This window comes from Rhinolophus ferrumequinum, chromosome 24 (genome assembly GCF_004115265.2).
Source record: "Rhinolophus ferrumequinum isolate MPI-CBG mRhiFer1 chromosome 24, mRhiFer1_v1.p, whole genome shotgun sequence".
Taxonomy (NCBI): Eukaryota; Metazoa; Chordata; class Mammalia; order Chiroptera; family Rhinolophidae; genus Rhinolophus; species Rhinolophus ferrumequinum.
In genome coordinates this window covers 23174916-23191326 of record NC_046307.1, presented here as the reverse complement: position 1 = coordinate 23191326, position 16411 = coordinate 23174916, and the positions used below count along the sequence as shown (strand labels likewise).

Here is a 16411-nt window from a genome sequence, read left to right as displayed (position 1 = left end):
TGATACTCAGGGGAAGGGAGAAGCTCATAGAGTTGGTTTGGGGGCAGTACTTAGAGTTGACATGGGGAGCACTTTGACCCCCCCTAATCTTCGTAAGTAATCTGTCCAGACCAGCCCAAATAACCATACAGTCAGAGACAGTGTGCCTGGGTTTGCTGTGCAAAAGCATCTTCAAGACTAGACTTAGTTCATGCTAATCCCATCCTTCCTGTTACCAAAAACAATGGAGCCATCTTTGGCCCCTCTGTTCCCTTTACACCCCACATCGAGTCCATCAGCTCATCCTCTTGGTTTAGCTTTTAAAATATCCCCACTTCAGTCACTTCTCACCATCTCTGTAGCTACCACCCTGGTCTAAACCACTGTTGACTGTCACCTGGGTCATTGCACTCGCCTCCTAGCTTATTGTGGCTGCCTCCTAATTATCTCCCTGCTTTGACCTTCACCCCCCCATTCAACCTGTCCCCGACAAATTAGCCACAGATCTCCTGTTCAAATGCAAGTCAAATGCTGCTCAAAAGTCTCCATGATTTCTCACTTCTCAGAGTAAAAACCAAAGGCCTTTCAGTGGCCTGCAAGCTCCTGCCCACCCTATTCCATCCTTCTTCCATCACTTCCATTTACATTAACTGCGTCTCTGGCGTGACCACGTAATTTATCATTCAAACCAGGAGCAGCAGTGGGTTGGAGCTGCGTAGGCGGAGCCAGCACAGGTGTGGAGGGCCTTTGAAACCTAGCCCCCGCCAGGCACATAGCAAGCATTCTGCATGCACAGTAGCCGTGTTACTACATTTTAGCCAGTGCATAGCATGGAATAAGTTCACAGTGAATACTGGGTGAGTAAATGGATGAAGAAATAACCTAGAACCAGTAAATACCGGTTCCATTGGGGTAGGAGATCGTTTTTTCTTGGGAGGGAATGACCTGGTACCAACAGTAAGACTGCAAGTTGAGAACATTTTTATTAATTTTTTGATTGTTCATGTAAACGCCATGCATTTAGTAGGTCTCAATAAATATTATCTGAATAAATCATGAAAGAAACCATTCGATGAATTCATTCATTAATAAACTGGTACTAGGGAATTACCCAATTTGCAGCAATTATCCACATTAGTCGTTAGAGCTCAGTGTGTGTTAAATATTTGTTGAGCCACCTGAACTAGCAGCAGCTCTGGATCTGATGTTCAGGACAGATCCCGGGAACTGAGAGTTAAACCAGAGTCCACTTCATCTGGGTTTTCCCTCTTTCCAACAGAGGGTGCTGAAGATTCTGGAAGGAGGCTGAGCTTTGGGCCACCCTTCCCTGCCACTAACAGGCCCTCTTATTGCTCTCCCCACACAGGACGATGCAAACCTTGATCCATTTATTGAAACGCAACATTGGCACAGGCCCCCCGGGGCTTCCGCTGCCCATCAAAAATGTTGGCTTCTTGGTAAGAGGGACCTGGTGATGAGAACTAGGTTTCCCCACTTGGGGGAATGGAGCGGCGGGTCCCTGAGGCCTTTGCACTGTTTCTCAATGGGCAATTTGGGGTTACCCTCTGCAAAGGGAAATGTACGTGCAGGCATCAGTCCACAGAAGCCAACCTGGAGCCAAATGGAGTGTGCCTGGGGGGAGAGGGCATTATTCTTTTCCCAGTTGTATTGAGATAGAATTGACGTGCAGCTCTGTATACATTTAAAGTGCACCACATAATGACTTGATATACATCTATTGCAAAATGATGACTGTAACAAGGTTAGTTAACATCCATCTCCTCCTATAGTTATAAAAAAATGTATATATTTTTTACTTGCATTGAGAACTCTTAGGATCTACTCTTTGCAACTTCTAAATATCCCCTGTAGCATTGTTAGCTACAGTCGTCATGCCGTACATTCTATCCCCAGTACCTATTTATCTCATAACCAGAAGTTTGTACCTTTTAACCACCTTCAATTCCCCCACCCCGCCCTGATTCTTCAACACCCACCATCCTCACAAACTGGTACAGAGGTGGCTTGGCCGCAGTATTCCCCACTGCCTAGGACCAGCCAGCCCATATCACGCATTTACGGTAGCAGCCTGGGCCCTGGAGGTGCTTGAGTGCGTGGGTCCTGTTTCAAACCGTTTACTTGATTGTGAGAAAGTGGCTTGGGAGATGAAGATAGTGCCAAGCTTTCCCAATCCCCCACACTCCCTGCTGTCCCAACTCTGTCTCTTCTTGTGCGGTTCCCTTCTCCCTCGTCTGTAAAACAGGACTGTTTCCTATTAATGCCACCTTCACCTTCTGTTTTCCTAGAAATTATATTTACCTCACCTGGAATTCTTACGGCACTTACAAAGATGAGAGATGCCTATTTTTAAATATTCCTACCTTCCTCACTTACCTGAAAGTTCTGAGGGCAGGAACTCTGTGATTTACCTTTACACCTGCCCACAATACCTGCTGTAGAGACTGGCACACAGGAAGTCCCAGTTCACGTCTATTGAATTGAATTGATGCCAAACATATGATTGCCGCTTACCTGAAGCGAATTTCTCCTCTCCAGGCCTAGTAAGTGGCCCCCATGTCTAAAGAAGGCATATCAACACCCTGGCTTCTCCTGACGTGACTTCCAATCCGTAGTTCTAACCTAGAGATGGGACTCTCTTCTATGGAATCTTCAGGGTTCTAGAACTTCCGACGAGTATTATTACCATGTCGCCCTTAGCCAAATTATCTTTGCCAGTATAGCTGTTGCTGCTTAAAATAACTCTTTTATTCTTTGATTTTTTGCTTCCTAAGAGTCCGTAGGTGATTTCTTTACCCTCCATCTTCCACCAGAACCTCTGACCATGATTCATTTGAGAAATATAAATTGTGCACCTATTATGTGCATTTTTAAGCCCTGGAGAGATAGAAGTAAATAAGATTTTTAAAAAGTCTCTGCTGTATAGAGGCTACATTCAAGTGGAATCTAGTAGTGCTCTTGATCTCTCATTTATTTCTATGTGATAGAAAATATTATCTCCGGTCACATCACTAAAGGCATGAGTATTCAGAACAGAGGAGGTAAAGAGAGTCCCTCTTTACTCTGTGCCCTCCGGATCACATCTGGGAGATTATGAGTAATAATGAGCCCTTCTTTTTAATCTCTTCACCCGTACAAAAAAGGGAAAACTATGTGAGGAAAAGATATGTTCGTTAGCTTGACTATAGTAATCCTTTCACTATGTATATGTATACCAAGTCATAATGTTGTATGCCCGAAATACATACGGTATCACTTTTATTTAAAAAAATAAAAGGGATATTGAAAAATTAGATATACTAGAGCAGTGATTTGCCACTGAGGACAATTTTTCACACACACCCTCAATGACATTGACATTCTTGGTTGTCACAAGTTGAACGGGGGAGCATGCCACGGACACCTGGTGAGTGGATGCCAAGGGATGCTGCTAAACATCCTAAAACACACAGGAGAGCCCCCACAACTAAGAAGCCTCTGGCCCAGAATGTTACGAGTGCCGCTTTTGACAACCCTGTACTAGAGGAAGAGAAGCAAGTTCTAAGAGGTGCCTTGGTATTCAGGTAGCTTGGAGGAGCGGAGGTCTGGGGTGTGAAAAAGGGATGAGGGATCTGGAAGGCAGGACTCCAGGCAGATGAGGAAAGGCATGGGCTGTCTGGGGAGGGAGGGAGTGCTCTGTCACTGGAAGTATCCTAGCAGAGACTGGGCAGTCACTTTGCAGCAATGCTAAGAAGGGCCTTCAAGCCAGGCCATCTGGGGGCATAAGGACACTCAGACGAGGGCTTTCATCCCAGAGGCAACTTTGTTACGAGTGGGGCCCCAGCACCCAGGCTGGGAGAGGGCCGGGTGTGGGCACAATCAGCTGGTGGCTCACCGTCCCCACCTCTCCTCTGCCCTGCGGTGGGTCCTATCAGCCTGCTGGCCACTGGGGTCCCCACTGTGCCCTGCAGGGTCATCCTGCTGAACTGTGCTCGTCACCTCAGTCAGAGGTGAGAGTCCTGCTTCTCTCTCACCCCGATACCAAGCCCTAGTTGAGGGTGTGTTGAGTTTTCCTTTAACGACTGACCCAATTAACTGGCCACTTTTTCCGGCCGCCACCCCTGCTGCTCTAGATTCTACAGAGGCGGCGGAGGGGGTGATACAGCACCCCACCTGGAAACTCCTAGGTCCAGGCCCACTGTGTTGCTAACTCACTGGGTGACTTTGTCAAGTTTCTGCACTCCTCGAGCCTAGAAAGATCAAACTGATAAGACATGCAAACATACTCCATAAACCACTGTGTATAGACGAGATACTTAGGGATGTCTTTCCTCTTAATCTCCCCACCCTCACCCTCCCCCATCTCCAAATTACCTTGCAAGGGTAATTTGTTCCAAGTAAACCCTTTGGGGGACAGTTTATTAAAAGTAAAAAATACACCAATGACTTCAGTCATTAAGGAAGAACACGTGCTACTCACTGTTTATATTTTTGAAACTTCAATGCAAAGAAAAGACAATGAAAACCAATGATGCTGAGAGTTTCCTATTTATAAACTAGCAATGCCTGGTGGTTGGTAATTCCTGTTTTCTCACCACCTGGTGGCTCTCTCTTCGCAGCTCCTGAGTCCTGCATGTCCAAACGGGTCCTTGCAGAGGTGCAGAAAACTCTCAAAAGTCCAAGTAGAGATATTAAATGAAACTCCTCATAAAACCAAATGATCAACCCCTAATAGGTGTGTCTGTAACAGGTATCCATCTTACCTAATTTGTGGAGGGCACTTTCCAGCTCACAAAACACTTTTAAGAGCACTTACTCATTCAGCAATTAAATTTATTGCACAATTACACTGTGCCAGGTACGTGGCGAAGGTGTTGCAAGCCTTCTTTCATTTATTCCTTACAGTAAACTTTTATGGCATTATTATTATTCCCATTTTACAGGTGAGTAAACTGAGACTTAGATGAGTTAAATGCCTTGCTCAGGGTCACACACCTAGGAAGTGGTAGAGCCGGTATTCCAAGACCTGTCTGACCCCACTCTAACCATTTTGCAAATCTTGTCTTCCCTCAAGCCTGCTGGAACCATTATAGCACCGAGTAGGCTTTACCTGACTTTTTTTTTTTTTGGATGACTTGTTTTTCATTTATTTGTAGTACAGAGGTTACAGACTTATGACCAAAGAGCTAACTATGGCCTTTAAATATGTTTTGGGGGACTTCCACAGTTTTGCTTTGTTTTGTTTTAGCCTATGTCTAAAAATGTGGAGATTTCATTTAAGGAAAAAAAGATCTCCACCTTCTTGCCAGTGAGGCACTCTGGCACCTCGGGGGCTTCATTCCTCATCATTCAGCTGGAGCCAAGGCCCAGTCACCCCGTCTCAGGGCAGCGTGGGTACCAGAGTATCGGCCGCCGTCTCCACTCTTCCCCATTCCGTCTTAACCCAGCCCATTTCACGATATTCCTGATACCTGTCTGGTCCCCACAGGTTCTGAATTTGTAACCCTCACACTAACATATTTGTCACTCCTATGCAACGTGACCTCCTTTGTATTTGAAATGCCAAGCAAATGAGTAATAATCAAAACAGAAGGGTTTTAGGCACAGACCTGCACTATATGCTCAAAGATCAGAGTGACGCTCCCCAACACGGTGATGTTGGCCAGTGTTGAGAAGATGGACAGCACCTTGAGGTGCTGGATAAACGCTGACAGGATCAGGAAGGGCAGGATGGTCAGCATGTGGAAGCGAATGTCCAGGATGGAGGTCAGCATCGGGATCTTCCTTGGTGGCAGGTGTTTGCGGTCACGTGGGCTTCTGCCACCATCTGAGGAAGAGTGTAATGAAGGGCGGTGCAGTTAGGCTTGCCCAGGTTAAACACAGGACGCCCAGTTAAGTTTCCATTTCAGACAATTAACAGATGACTGTTTAGGAAAAGTATGTCCCAAATAGCACACAGGACACACGCATAGTCATAAAAAACAAAAATTGCTGCTTATCTGAAATTCCAACTTAACTGGATGTCATATATTTTTATTTGCCAAATCTGGTACCCCTAGCTGTAATGCCCATGACAGTGACAACCAGAAAATCTTAGAATCATAAAATCTTAAGGTTGAAGGGTCCTTTTGTCAATCTAGCCCAACCTCTTCTTCCCTACCAAATGGTTTTCTTTCAATCAAAATTTCCAGTTTTGAAAAACACTGAACTTTAGAATCTAAGTATAGACCCGGAGTTGATTACACAAGAATATCTTCTTCCTTACAGTGAGGAAAAAAATGGGCCACTGCAAGTTACCCATTATTACTGCCCCAGGATCTCATCTGATAATCAGAGTGGCCGCTCATCAGGAGATCAGTGACCTCCTGGGAGTCATTCAACAAACAGGTACTGAGTACCTTCTGTGACCCAGGCATTGTGCAAAGGGCTGGGGATTCAATGGGACGTAAAACTGACAGGGTGTCCGCTTTCATGGAGGTTACATTCACTTGGGGGAGATAAACCTGGATCAAATAACCAACAAAAATTATAACAGTGGTACGTGGATACAGGATACAGGGATGATAAGGGAATTTGACTTACCTTGGTTCCAAGTTCTTTACATGCATTAATTCATTGAACCTTCACAATAATACTATTTTGGAAGTAGTACCTTTATCCTCAGTTCACAAACGAGGAAAGTGACAAACAGAAAGTAATTTTTCTATTAATTCTACTCTGTTTGCCTCACAAGCTCATGCTATGCTATCATCGCAGATCCTGAAATTCTACCATTATGGTTTCATGTCTTCGAATGTGAAAGTCATTGTGGTTGTATTAGTTTCCTGTTGCTGCTATAACAAATTACCACAGATTTAGTGGCTTCAAAAAACATACATTTATCTTATAATTCTGGAGGTCTCACTGGACTGAAAATCAAGCTGTCAGCAGGGCTGTATTCTTTCTGGACTCTTGTGGGGAGAATCTGTTTTCCTGTCTTTTGCAGCTCCCAGAGGCTTCCCCACCCATATGCCTTAGCTCATCTTCAAAGCCAACAATGTCAGGCCCAGGCTTTCTCATGCCACCATCTCCCTCTGGTTCTCTTCTGACTCCCTCTTCTCTTTTAAAGACACTTTTGATTACCTTGGGCCCACCCAGGTAATGCAGGATAAGCTCTTTATTTTAAGTTCAGCTGACTAGTAACCTTAATGCAGTCTGAACACTTAATTCTCCCTTGCCATATGTAACGTAACATGTCTTCACAGGTTCTAGGGATAAGGACGTGGACATCTTTGGGGAGTCATTGTTCTGCCCACCCTAAGAATCGATTGCTCTTATTAGATCCGTGATAGCTGCTGTACCCATTAGTAGACTGCACAGCTCTTGAGAGAAGTGATGGGAAAAAGGCTGGAGAACTGGAAAACAGAAGACCCGGATTCTTATCTGGGCTGCCCCACTAACTTAGAGAGTGGCCTCAGGCAATTCCTCTCTCCTTCCTGGGTTCCTGGGTTCCCTACATTTAAAGATGAGAGGGTTCCCGATAACCAAAAGGGGGAAACAACCCAAATGCCCAGGGACTGATGAACGGATAAACAAAAGTTGTAAATACACACAACGGAATGTTATTCGGCCGTCAAAAAGGAATGAAATTCTGACACGTGCTACAACATGGGTCGACGTCAAAGACACCATGCTCAGTGAAATAGCCAGTCGCAAAAAGACAAATATGACTTCGCTCCCATGAAGTACCTAGAATAGTCAAATTCATAGAGACAGCAGAGTAGGGGTGACCAGGGAGCTGGATAATGGGGAGTTATGATTTAATGGGGACCAAGTTTCATTGTGGGATGAAGCAGAGGTTCTGGAAATAGATAGTGGTGATGGCTGCACAACACTTTGAATGTACTTAATGCCACTGAACTGTACACTTAAAAATGGTTAAAAATTGTAAACTTTATGCAGTGTGTATTTTACCACAATAAAAATAAATAACTTTTTAAAAGATGAGAAGGCTGACCAAGCTCTAGATATCTCATAGGTGCTCATAACACGGACTCCTAACACCAGGCAAAGATTTGGGATGATTTCTACGACATGGCAGAGCTGATGCCCTTCTCCTCTTTGCTTTCAGGGGATTCCAGATCCCAGCAGCCTACCTTTGATGGCAAGCTGGGAGACTTTCTTGCTCTTCTTCGGTACAGCCGTCTTCACGTCTGAAGGTGTCAGTATGGTAAGCTTAATGTGAGGTCTGAGTGCGTGGGCCTTAGTGCTTTCTGGGGAAGCCAGGCGTTGTCCCCGATGACTAAATAATCGTATTTATAAAAAGTGTAGACTATGACCTCCTCCTGGTGGAAAGAAAAGTCAGGACCCATGCACAGGGCGCCCACTGCCCCATGCACTACTAAACTTTGAAGACTGCGTGAGAATTTACTCATCAGCCCAGAAGGAGGAGGGCACTCCTGGCAATAGGAAGTGTGGAGGAAAACGAAAGGGGTATGGCCATGTGGAGAAGCCCCTTCCTGACCCCAGGCCACCTGGAGAACGATGTCTGTGCTAGTGGAGAAGCTGCCCCTTTCACAAGGTTCCAATGTCTCTTTCCACCTTTTCTTTCACAACTTCCCTTTACCGCCAGGTTCTGCCTCTCAAACACCAGGTGAAGCCTCCACAGCAGTTTTCTTTGGTTCTGTACGTGGGGATGTCCCTTGTCATCATCCTCTAGTTCTGTGTGGGGACACTCGGGTACATGAAGTTTGGGTCGAACACCCAGGCCAGCACCATGCTCAACTTGCCCAATTGCTGGCACGTCCCTGCCTGCCTGGGGTAGGGAGGGGAGAGCTCTGGGATCTGAGACTCAGCAAGAAAAGGTGGCATTCCCTTGGGTTATCATTAGCAACAAGTAGCAACTGCTAATATCTGGATTATAATAACAGGTCAATTGGATAATCCAGGCACTTGCATGATCTCATTTAATTCTCACAACAGCCCTATGAGCTTGCGTGATAAATATCAATTCCATTTAAAAGATGAGGAATTTGATAATGGGGAGAGATAAGTGTCCCAGCTCACATTGTTTGTGAGAAGCCGAAACTGGAAACTGAATCTGTCTGACTCTGTGATTCAAAGGCCCTAAAACAGGAGTGATCTGGAGTGTTCGAGAAACAGAAACAGCAACAATAAAAAGTATAACTCCTGAGTAATGATTGAGGGTCCTGCAGATGGACCACTACTTGGGCCCCCAATTCCAGAAGTGGACCTCCGCTGCCATGGCTATGTCCTCACTGAAATTTGGTCTGGAGTGCTTGTATTCAATCATTTATTTGTTCATTCATTTATTCATTCATTCATTCATTCATTCATCCAGCAAACATTTTGGGGGCTGGCACATAGTATTCCTTGAGTGTTAGCCATTGTTATCATTCTGGCAGTATTGGGCACATAGGGACGCAGCAGTGAGTGGAGCACAGGTTCTAAAGCGGAGTAATGAGACGTGCATCCAGAGACGTGCATCTTGGTTCTGATGTGATCTTGGACAAGCTACCCAATTTTGCAGACCTTATTTCCATCCTCTGTAAAATGAGGGTAATACTATGGCCTATTTGTATCAGTCACGATAGACTATATTCTAGGAAAAAACAACTCCCAAATATCAATGGCTGAATACACACAAAGGCTTAAAAATATGCTCCTGCTCCATGTCCATTATGGGATGGCTGGGGCTCAGCTCTGCACCTTCCCCGGTCCAGGACCCAGACTGATGGAACAGATGCTCCCTGAAATGTTTCTGGTCGCCATGCAGGGAGCACGTAAATCATGCCGTCTGCCTTGAAGCTGCTAACGTATACATTTCTTCTGTTCACAATTTATCAGTCAGAGCAAACTACATGGCCACATCTCATTCTCAGGGGCAGGGAAGTGAAATTCCACCATGTCCCTGGAAGAACTGGAAACATTCATTGGTTGAACAGCCCAGATGACTTCCATGCTATGTCAGGGAGTGATGGTGAAGATTAATTGGTTTAATGTACATAAAATGCTTAGAAAAGTGTCTGGCACACAGTAAACACTCATTGAAGGTTCGCTATTATCGTGGTTACGTGTCTCCATAGCCTGGGCCTCGTGAGATAAGTAGGATGGTGGGGCATTCATTGCCCACAAGGCCAAAACTGCAAAATGAGAAAAATATCACCAGCCCCACCCTCTTACTATGTTGTGCTAATGACTAGATGGGAGATAATAAATGTGGAATTTCTTAGAAGTTGCAACTTATTTTCCACAAGTCAGATATCATCTTAATAGGCTGTTCTTTTCTGGGCAATTTGAGCTGCAACTAGCTACTTCAGACAGGACGCTTTTCTTCCAGGGGACTCAGCTGGAAAATGTGGGCATCAGGGGCTAGGAGGGCTTCCTGCCTGCTCCGAACTCGGCCAGTCATGAGATTCTCCAGAGGATAAACAGATATCCCTTCCCAATAAGAAAAAGACCCACGACCCAAGAAAAACATGGCCAGGAGCACACAGTTCACAGGCAAACCCCAAAATGACATTTTATATATTTGCAAAGATGCTCTCGGTCTCCCTCACAATAACAGACATGCCAACGTTTAAAAACCCAATGGCAAAGAGCAGCATGTGTTCACACATGCTCTGGCAAGGACGTGGGAAACGAGCCCTCCAAGTGCTGCAACAACACAGTCGCAGTTTTAAATCACATACCCTTTTACCCAGAATTTTTCCATCTAGCAAAAGACTGGGAATAATCTAAATATCCATTAATTGGTGACTAGTATATCCATGCAATTGGACTACCAAGCAGCTATTAAATAGAAGAGCAAGGTCTATGTGTACTGATAGGGAACAAACCTCCAAGAAATATTTAATGAACAAAAATGGAGCTCAGCAGTGTGTAGAGGATGCTGTCGTGTGTGTGTGTCTGTGTGTGTGTGTGTGTGTGTGTGTGTCCGTCCATTCCATCCCTACATTCTGTATAAGCTTGTATATCCACTGATTATTTCAGGAAGGGCTACAAGAAAACTGTTAGAGGGATTGGCTATGGAAAGAACTGGAGACTGTGAATCAGCAGTAGGAAGACGGCTTTTCACTGTATGTCTTTAGCACTGTGAATTTTACCCTATGCACAGACACCACTTTTAAAAACTAAAAGAAAAAAGGCACATGTTTCTGAGCCACAGACTTGTTGACTCAGAATCTCCCATGTGTCTGTGATGGCGGCTCAGGCCTGCATCCATGGAAGTTAGCCAGTTCTGTAACTCAGTGACAAGTGCCAGCTTCTGAACAGTGAGTGAACCCTGCAAGGCTCTGTCACATTTCACGTCCTATCCATCTGTCCGCAGGCTGTACCAGTCGGTCAAGTTGATATACTCTATTGGCATCTTCTTCACCTACGCCCTCCAGTTCCACATCCCAGCTGCAATCATCATCCGTTGCGTCATCCCCCAGGTGTCAGAGAGCTGGGCACTGTTTGCAGACTGGTCTGCCCTCACCACCTTTGTCTGACCTGTGAGTAGGATCACATGGCACTCTTTGCCCAAAGCTGTGGCTGGGAGCCACACTGGCATCAACCCACCATCATTGGCTCTGCCATTTACCTTCTTTATGAGCTTGGGCAACATACTTTACCTCCCTGAACCTCAACTTTCCACCTGAAAATAAGGACTTAACGGACCTACCACATAGTAGATGTTGCAGCAGTCTCTACTGCTTACCCATAGAAAGTATACATTGGCTGGTTTATGGGAGAAAGAAGTATCATTCATTCAATCACATTTCTGTATGTCTCCTGTGTGCCAGGCTCAGTACTGACCCTATCTGATACTCATGACAGCCCAGCAATGTAATATGACCAAGTGAGGAAACTGTGGCGCAGAGAAATTAGGTAACATGCTCAAAGCATATAGCTGCTCAGTGACGGAGCTGGGATGTGAATGTAGCTTGTATAGCACCAAAGTCTGTATTTTCCATTGAGCCATATTCCTTCCTATCATAACTCAAGTTCAAGTTGCCGGTCATAAAGCATTGTTTAACTGTCGAGAAAAACCCCAAGGGGCTGATTTGTTAAGGTCTTGGAGAAGATCATTTTTTGGGGGTGCACTCTTCTGCCTTTCACCCTCCCTCCTTTTCTTCCTTCCCTCATGCTTCCTTCTGTTTATTTATTCACTCATTCATTCTACATTAGGCGCTACAGTAGATGGTTGGGAAACATCATGAACGGGCTTGGGGAATTCTTTCTCTGAAGCCTGTCCAGAGAAAGAAGATCAGAAAAGGTGTCCCATGAGGAATGAGGGAAAGAATTAGGGATGTTTTACCTGGAGAAGTGAGGGCTTGGAGAAATTCTATATCTGTCCTCCACCACCTGTTGGATTATTGTGAAAGAGAAAGCAAATTGAGTCCTAAAGCCTCCACCAGTCAGAGTTTAAAGTTGAGGGAATCTAGTCTCAGTTCGGGGTCAGGAGAAACTGTAACTCTTGGAGCAGTCCCACAGAAGAACATGCTATCAGATGTTACATTTCGCATAAGTGGAGTCCTGTAAGCAGAAACAGCATAACTGTTTGGCTTAAGGTGTTACAGACTTCCCAGTCTGTACCAAGACATAAAGAACCTGTGAATATATTGTTTTGTGATCCTTCCTAATAGATAGAGTGTAAGTTGAAGACAAAAAAACTGAGTAGTTTGGGCCTCCAGGATCAGGGAAGGCATTGCTAGAGACCGCAGATCGAATTACATGTCCAGCTTCTGGTATGTGCTGAGTGAACACTTCCTGCTCCCTTATTCATCTGCCAATTCCGTTACCCTTCATTCATCCAGCAATCATTTGTTGAGTACCTCTTATGCACTTGACCTTGAGCTAGGCACTGGGGACACAATACTAAATAACGAAGACATGGTTCCTGCCCTTATGGGAAATAGATGCAAGAAATTAATTACAGCCCATTGTGATGAACATGAAGATGGTACATAAAGATGTACCATCTGATGATTAAGATCCTAAGAAGAGGATACCCTGAGAGCATAGAACAAGGTCCTCTAACTTAGCCTACCTGCGTCAGGTCAGGGAGTCCTTTCCAGTGAAATGATATTTCAGTGAAGACCTAAAAGATAAACAGAAGGTAGATGGAGGAGTGAAGAGTGTACCATGTGTCGGGAGCAGGCTCTACGCAGATCTGAGGCAGGTATTTACGTCTGGCCTCTTTGGAGAACTAAAAGCAGTGGGGCGTGATAAAACATGAAGCCAGAGGATTTGGCAGGGCCCACGTCCTAAGGGGTCTTAACGCTAAGGAGATCAGGCCATGGGGAGCCATGGAAGCGTTCTGAGCAGTGGGTTGGCATGACCAGGTCTGACCCTTCGCGTGCACTCTCCAGTCTCCCTTGTATTAGAGCTTCCTCGAACGTGTCTTCTCTACCCTGTCACTGTGAGCTCTCCTGGAGGACAGACACTGATTTTTCTCTTTACCTCCTCCTGGAAGGAATTTATTAAACATCTGACGAAGGAATGCTGTGGACGGGATGGACCATCCCATCAGAAGGATGATGGATTCTCAACCGTGAGAGTCTATGAGTCTCTCTCATTCTCTGATTGGATGTGCTGGAGCAATCTCAGAAAGATCCAGCGTACTGGTAAGGGTGCTTTCCAGAACAGGTTTCCCCTAATTTGTTCATAGGAAAATCACATGGTTGTCTAATGTTGAATCACATAAGTTGTATATTTATTCATTCAAGCATTATCAAAATTGGATTCCCCTGGGAAATCCATGACATACGTTCAGATGTATAAAAGATGAAGATTTGAGGGTCTGTAAAAGAGAAGAGATGGGGAGTGAGTAGCCTAATGCTGTCTTTGTGTTTGATGTCCTCCTTAATTATCCATATCCTTCTACGAGTAAGAAAACAAGTGGCTGAGGCTCTGACCGCAGCAAACCATCTCTCTTTTTTAATCCATCCTTGCTTCTGACAGCGGCCATATTATGTATTTAGATTAGTACGAATTCACCATAGATTCAGTGTCTGGGTAAGAGGCAAGCATTGGTTAAGTACCTGTGGGGTACGAAATTCTTTCATTTCATATAAATGGGAGTCAGCACAGTGGAGTGGAAAGAGCATTCCAGTGGATTCTTATCTCAGTTCTGTGTGACCTTGAGTATGTCCAGTTCCCTCTGTTGCTCTAGATTTCCCCATCTCTACAGTGAGGTTATAATAGAGAGGTAGTTAGAGGGGCCTTTCCAGCAAATATATGTGAAAAACCCACTCGATGAACATACAAGGAGAGCATCTATACTGTTGGCTAAAACAGGTGGGAGTCCGGCGCCCCAGTACCTGACCTCCTGCTCAAGTCCTCAGTGGGCTCCTTTCCCACCTCTCCAAAATGGCTTGTCAGGCATCTGTGGAATTATAAGGCTCCAAAGAAATGGTTTTCTTCTGAGCTCCCTTCTTGCGGTACCTTCAGTGACTGTAAATTTCTTCTCTCCGCAGGCGTCTCGGCCATCCTCATCCCCCGCCTGCACCTGGTCCTTTCCCTGCTTGGCTCCGTGAGCGGCAGTGCCCTGGCCCTCATCATCCCGCCCCTCCTGGAGCTCACCACCTTTCACCCTGAAGACATGAGCTGTGTCACCATTGCAAAGGACATCACGATCAGCATCCTGGGCCTTTCGGGGTGTGTATTTGGAGCATACCAAGACCTCTATGAGTTGGTCCAACCCATCAGCCATTCCCTAGCCGACTTCACAGGTATGTAGGCATAATTATCTATTTTTATTCTAATAGTTCTCCCTTCCTCCCATCCCCAGTTTGATTTTTCCTGTGGATGTTATACACATTAATCAAACCCCAACATCTCTGTATTAATCAGTGACTTCTTTATCTTTCCAAGAAAAATGTACATGACACAAGTCAGTGCTGATACCTCTCAGGCGGTGCCTTTTTTTGGTTGTGGATCTTCTTTTTTTGAAGGTTTTTTGTACCTCCAAACAAAAACCACATTTAACCATTCATATTATCAGCCTCATTTAATGGGAAGAGGGATGTCATTTGCCTGTGAGATCCCTGGAAACAGAGATGAAGCATAAATGTAAACGCAAAAGCAATTGTTTTCTCTATTTGTCAGTAGCTGCCCTTAAAGGATCCGATTTAGAAAAGTGTATATTGGAGAAGGGGGGTTTCTATTTAGATATTCTTCTAAGTGGAAGAGTCACAGACAGAACAGAGGTAGAACTTAGCAGTAATTCTGTCCAACCATTTGGCCCTGCAGCTGATTTCCTATGGGACCTTGGCCAAGTTCCTCCCTCTCTCTGTTTAGTTTTCTCATTTGTGAAATGAAGAATTGGACTAATTGGTTATTAAGGGCTCTTCCAGCTCTTACATTCTGAAAGTAAAAAAAAAAAAAACAGAAGAGGGTGGCCGGTCAGCTCAGTTGGTTAGAGCCTGGTGCTGATAACATCAAGGTTGCTGGTTCGATCCGCGCATGGGCCACTGTGAGCTGCGCCCTCCTTAAAAAATAAATTAATAAAAAGGAAATTCATCCTTAACCACATATGTGAAAACTGAAGTGTTTTCCATCAGCAAGTTACCCTGTTGCCTTGGAGATATGGACATAACAGAAGTAGGTTAAGGAATAAAAACAAATCTCTTAGTGATCTTTCATCATTATGGCGACTTCCGTAGCTAGAAGCCATCATTTATCTATCTATTTATCTATCTATTTATCATCTATCATCAATTATCTCTCTCTCTATCTATCTATGTTTTTTCCTTCTCTGATATCATAAGGCCAATTAGAGAGCTGAGTTAGACTGAAGGGGCTGAGAAGTTTGTATGGTCAAAAAAGATTTCATCATGTGCAAGGACTACCGACCGACTTTAAAAAAATAATACTTAGTTTGGGGAAGGGTTTTGAAAAACAGACAATCTTATACTCTGCAGGTGAGGGTATACATGGTTAAGGCTTTTCTGAAGGACAATTTTACAATACATAAGCCTTAAAATGTGTGGCCCTCCGACCCACTAATTTCACTTCTGGCAGTTTATCCTAAGAATTTTTTGTGTTTACAAAAATGTATGCCGAAAGAGAGTTTGTATTGTTTATCATAGTAAGAAGTTGGAAACAAACATCCAACATAAGGTTAAATTATGATTCATCCAGAAAAAAACGCTATGATGCCCCCCAAACATTGCAAAAATGTACCTACTGATATGCAATTGTATTGTGGTTTATCAGTGGAAGAAAACGGCTTAAAAACGCTGCGTGAACCAAAACTAGAGAAAAACATTATAAGAAAATAAAGTTGCAGACCAAAATCCTTCATGAACGTAGATGTAAAACTTCTAAAGAAAATTGCAGCAAACCAAATTCAATAGTATATTAAAAAGATAATACATCATGACCAAGTGGTATTTATCCCAGGAATACAGGGTTGGTTTAATATTTGAAAATCAATGTAATTTTCCAT

At 44.3% G+C, this 16411-nt stretch overlaps 1 protein-coding gene across 1 annotated transcript; it reads left to right on the top strand.

The window, feature by feature from the left end:
• Positions 1-1349: 1349 nt before the first annotated feature.
• Positions 1350-14741, top strand: LOC117016613 (proton-coupled amino acid transporter 3-like). Its single transcript, XM_033096045.1, is given in 8 exon segments — positions 1350-1435; positions 3897-3986; positions 6306-6363; positions 8087-8185; positions 8588-8754; positions 11306-11454; positions 11457-11471; positions 14439-14741. Coding segments are annotated over 8 exon segments (927 nt in total). The 3' UTR covers positions 14702-14741.
• The last annotated feature ends 1670 nt before the right edge of the window (positions 14742-16411 follow it).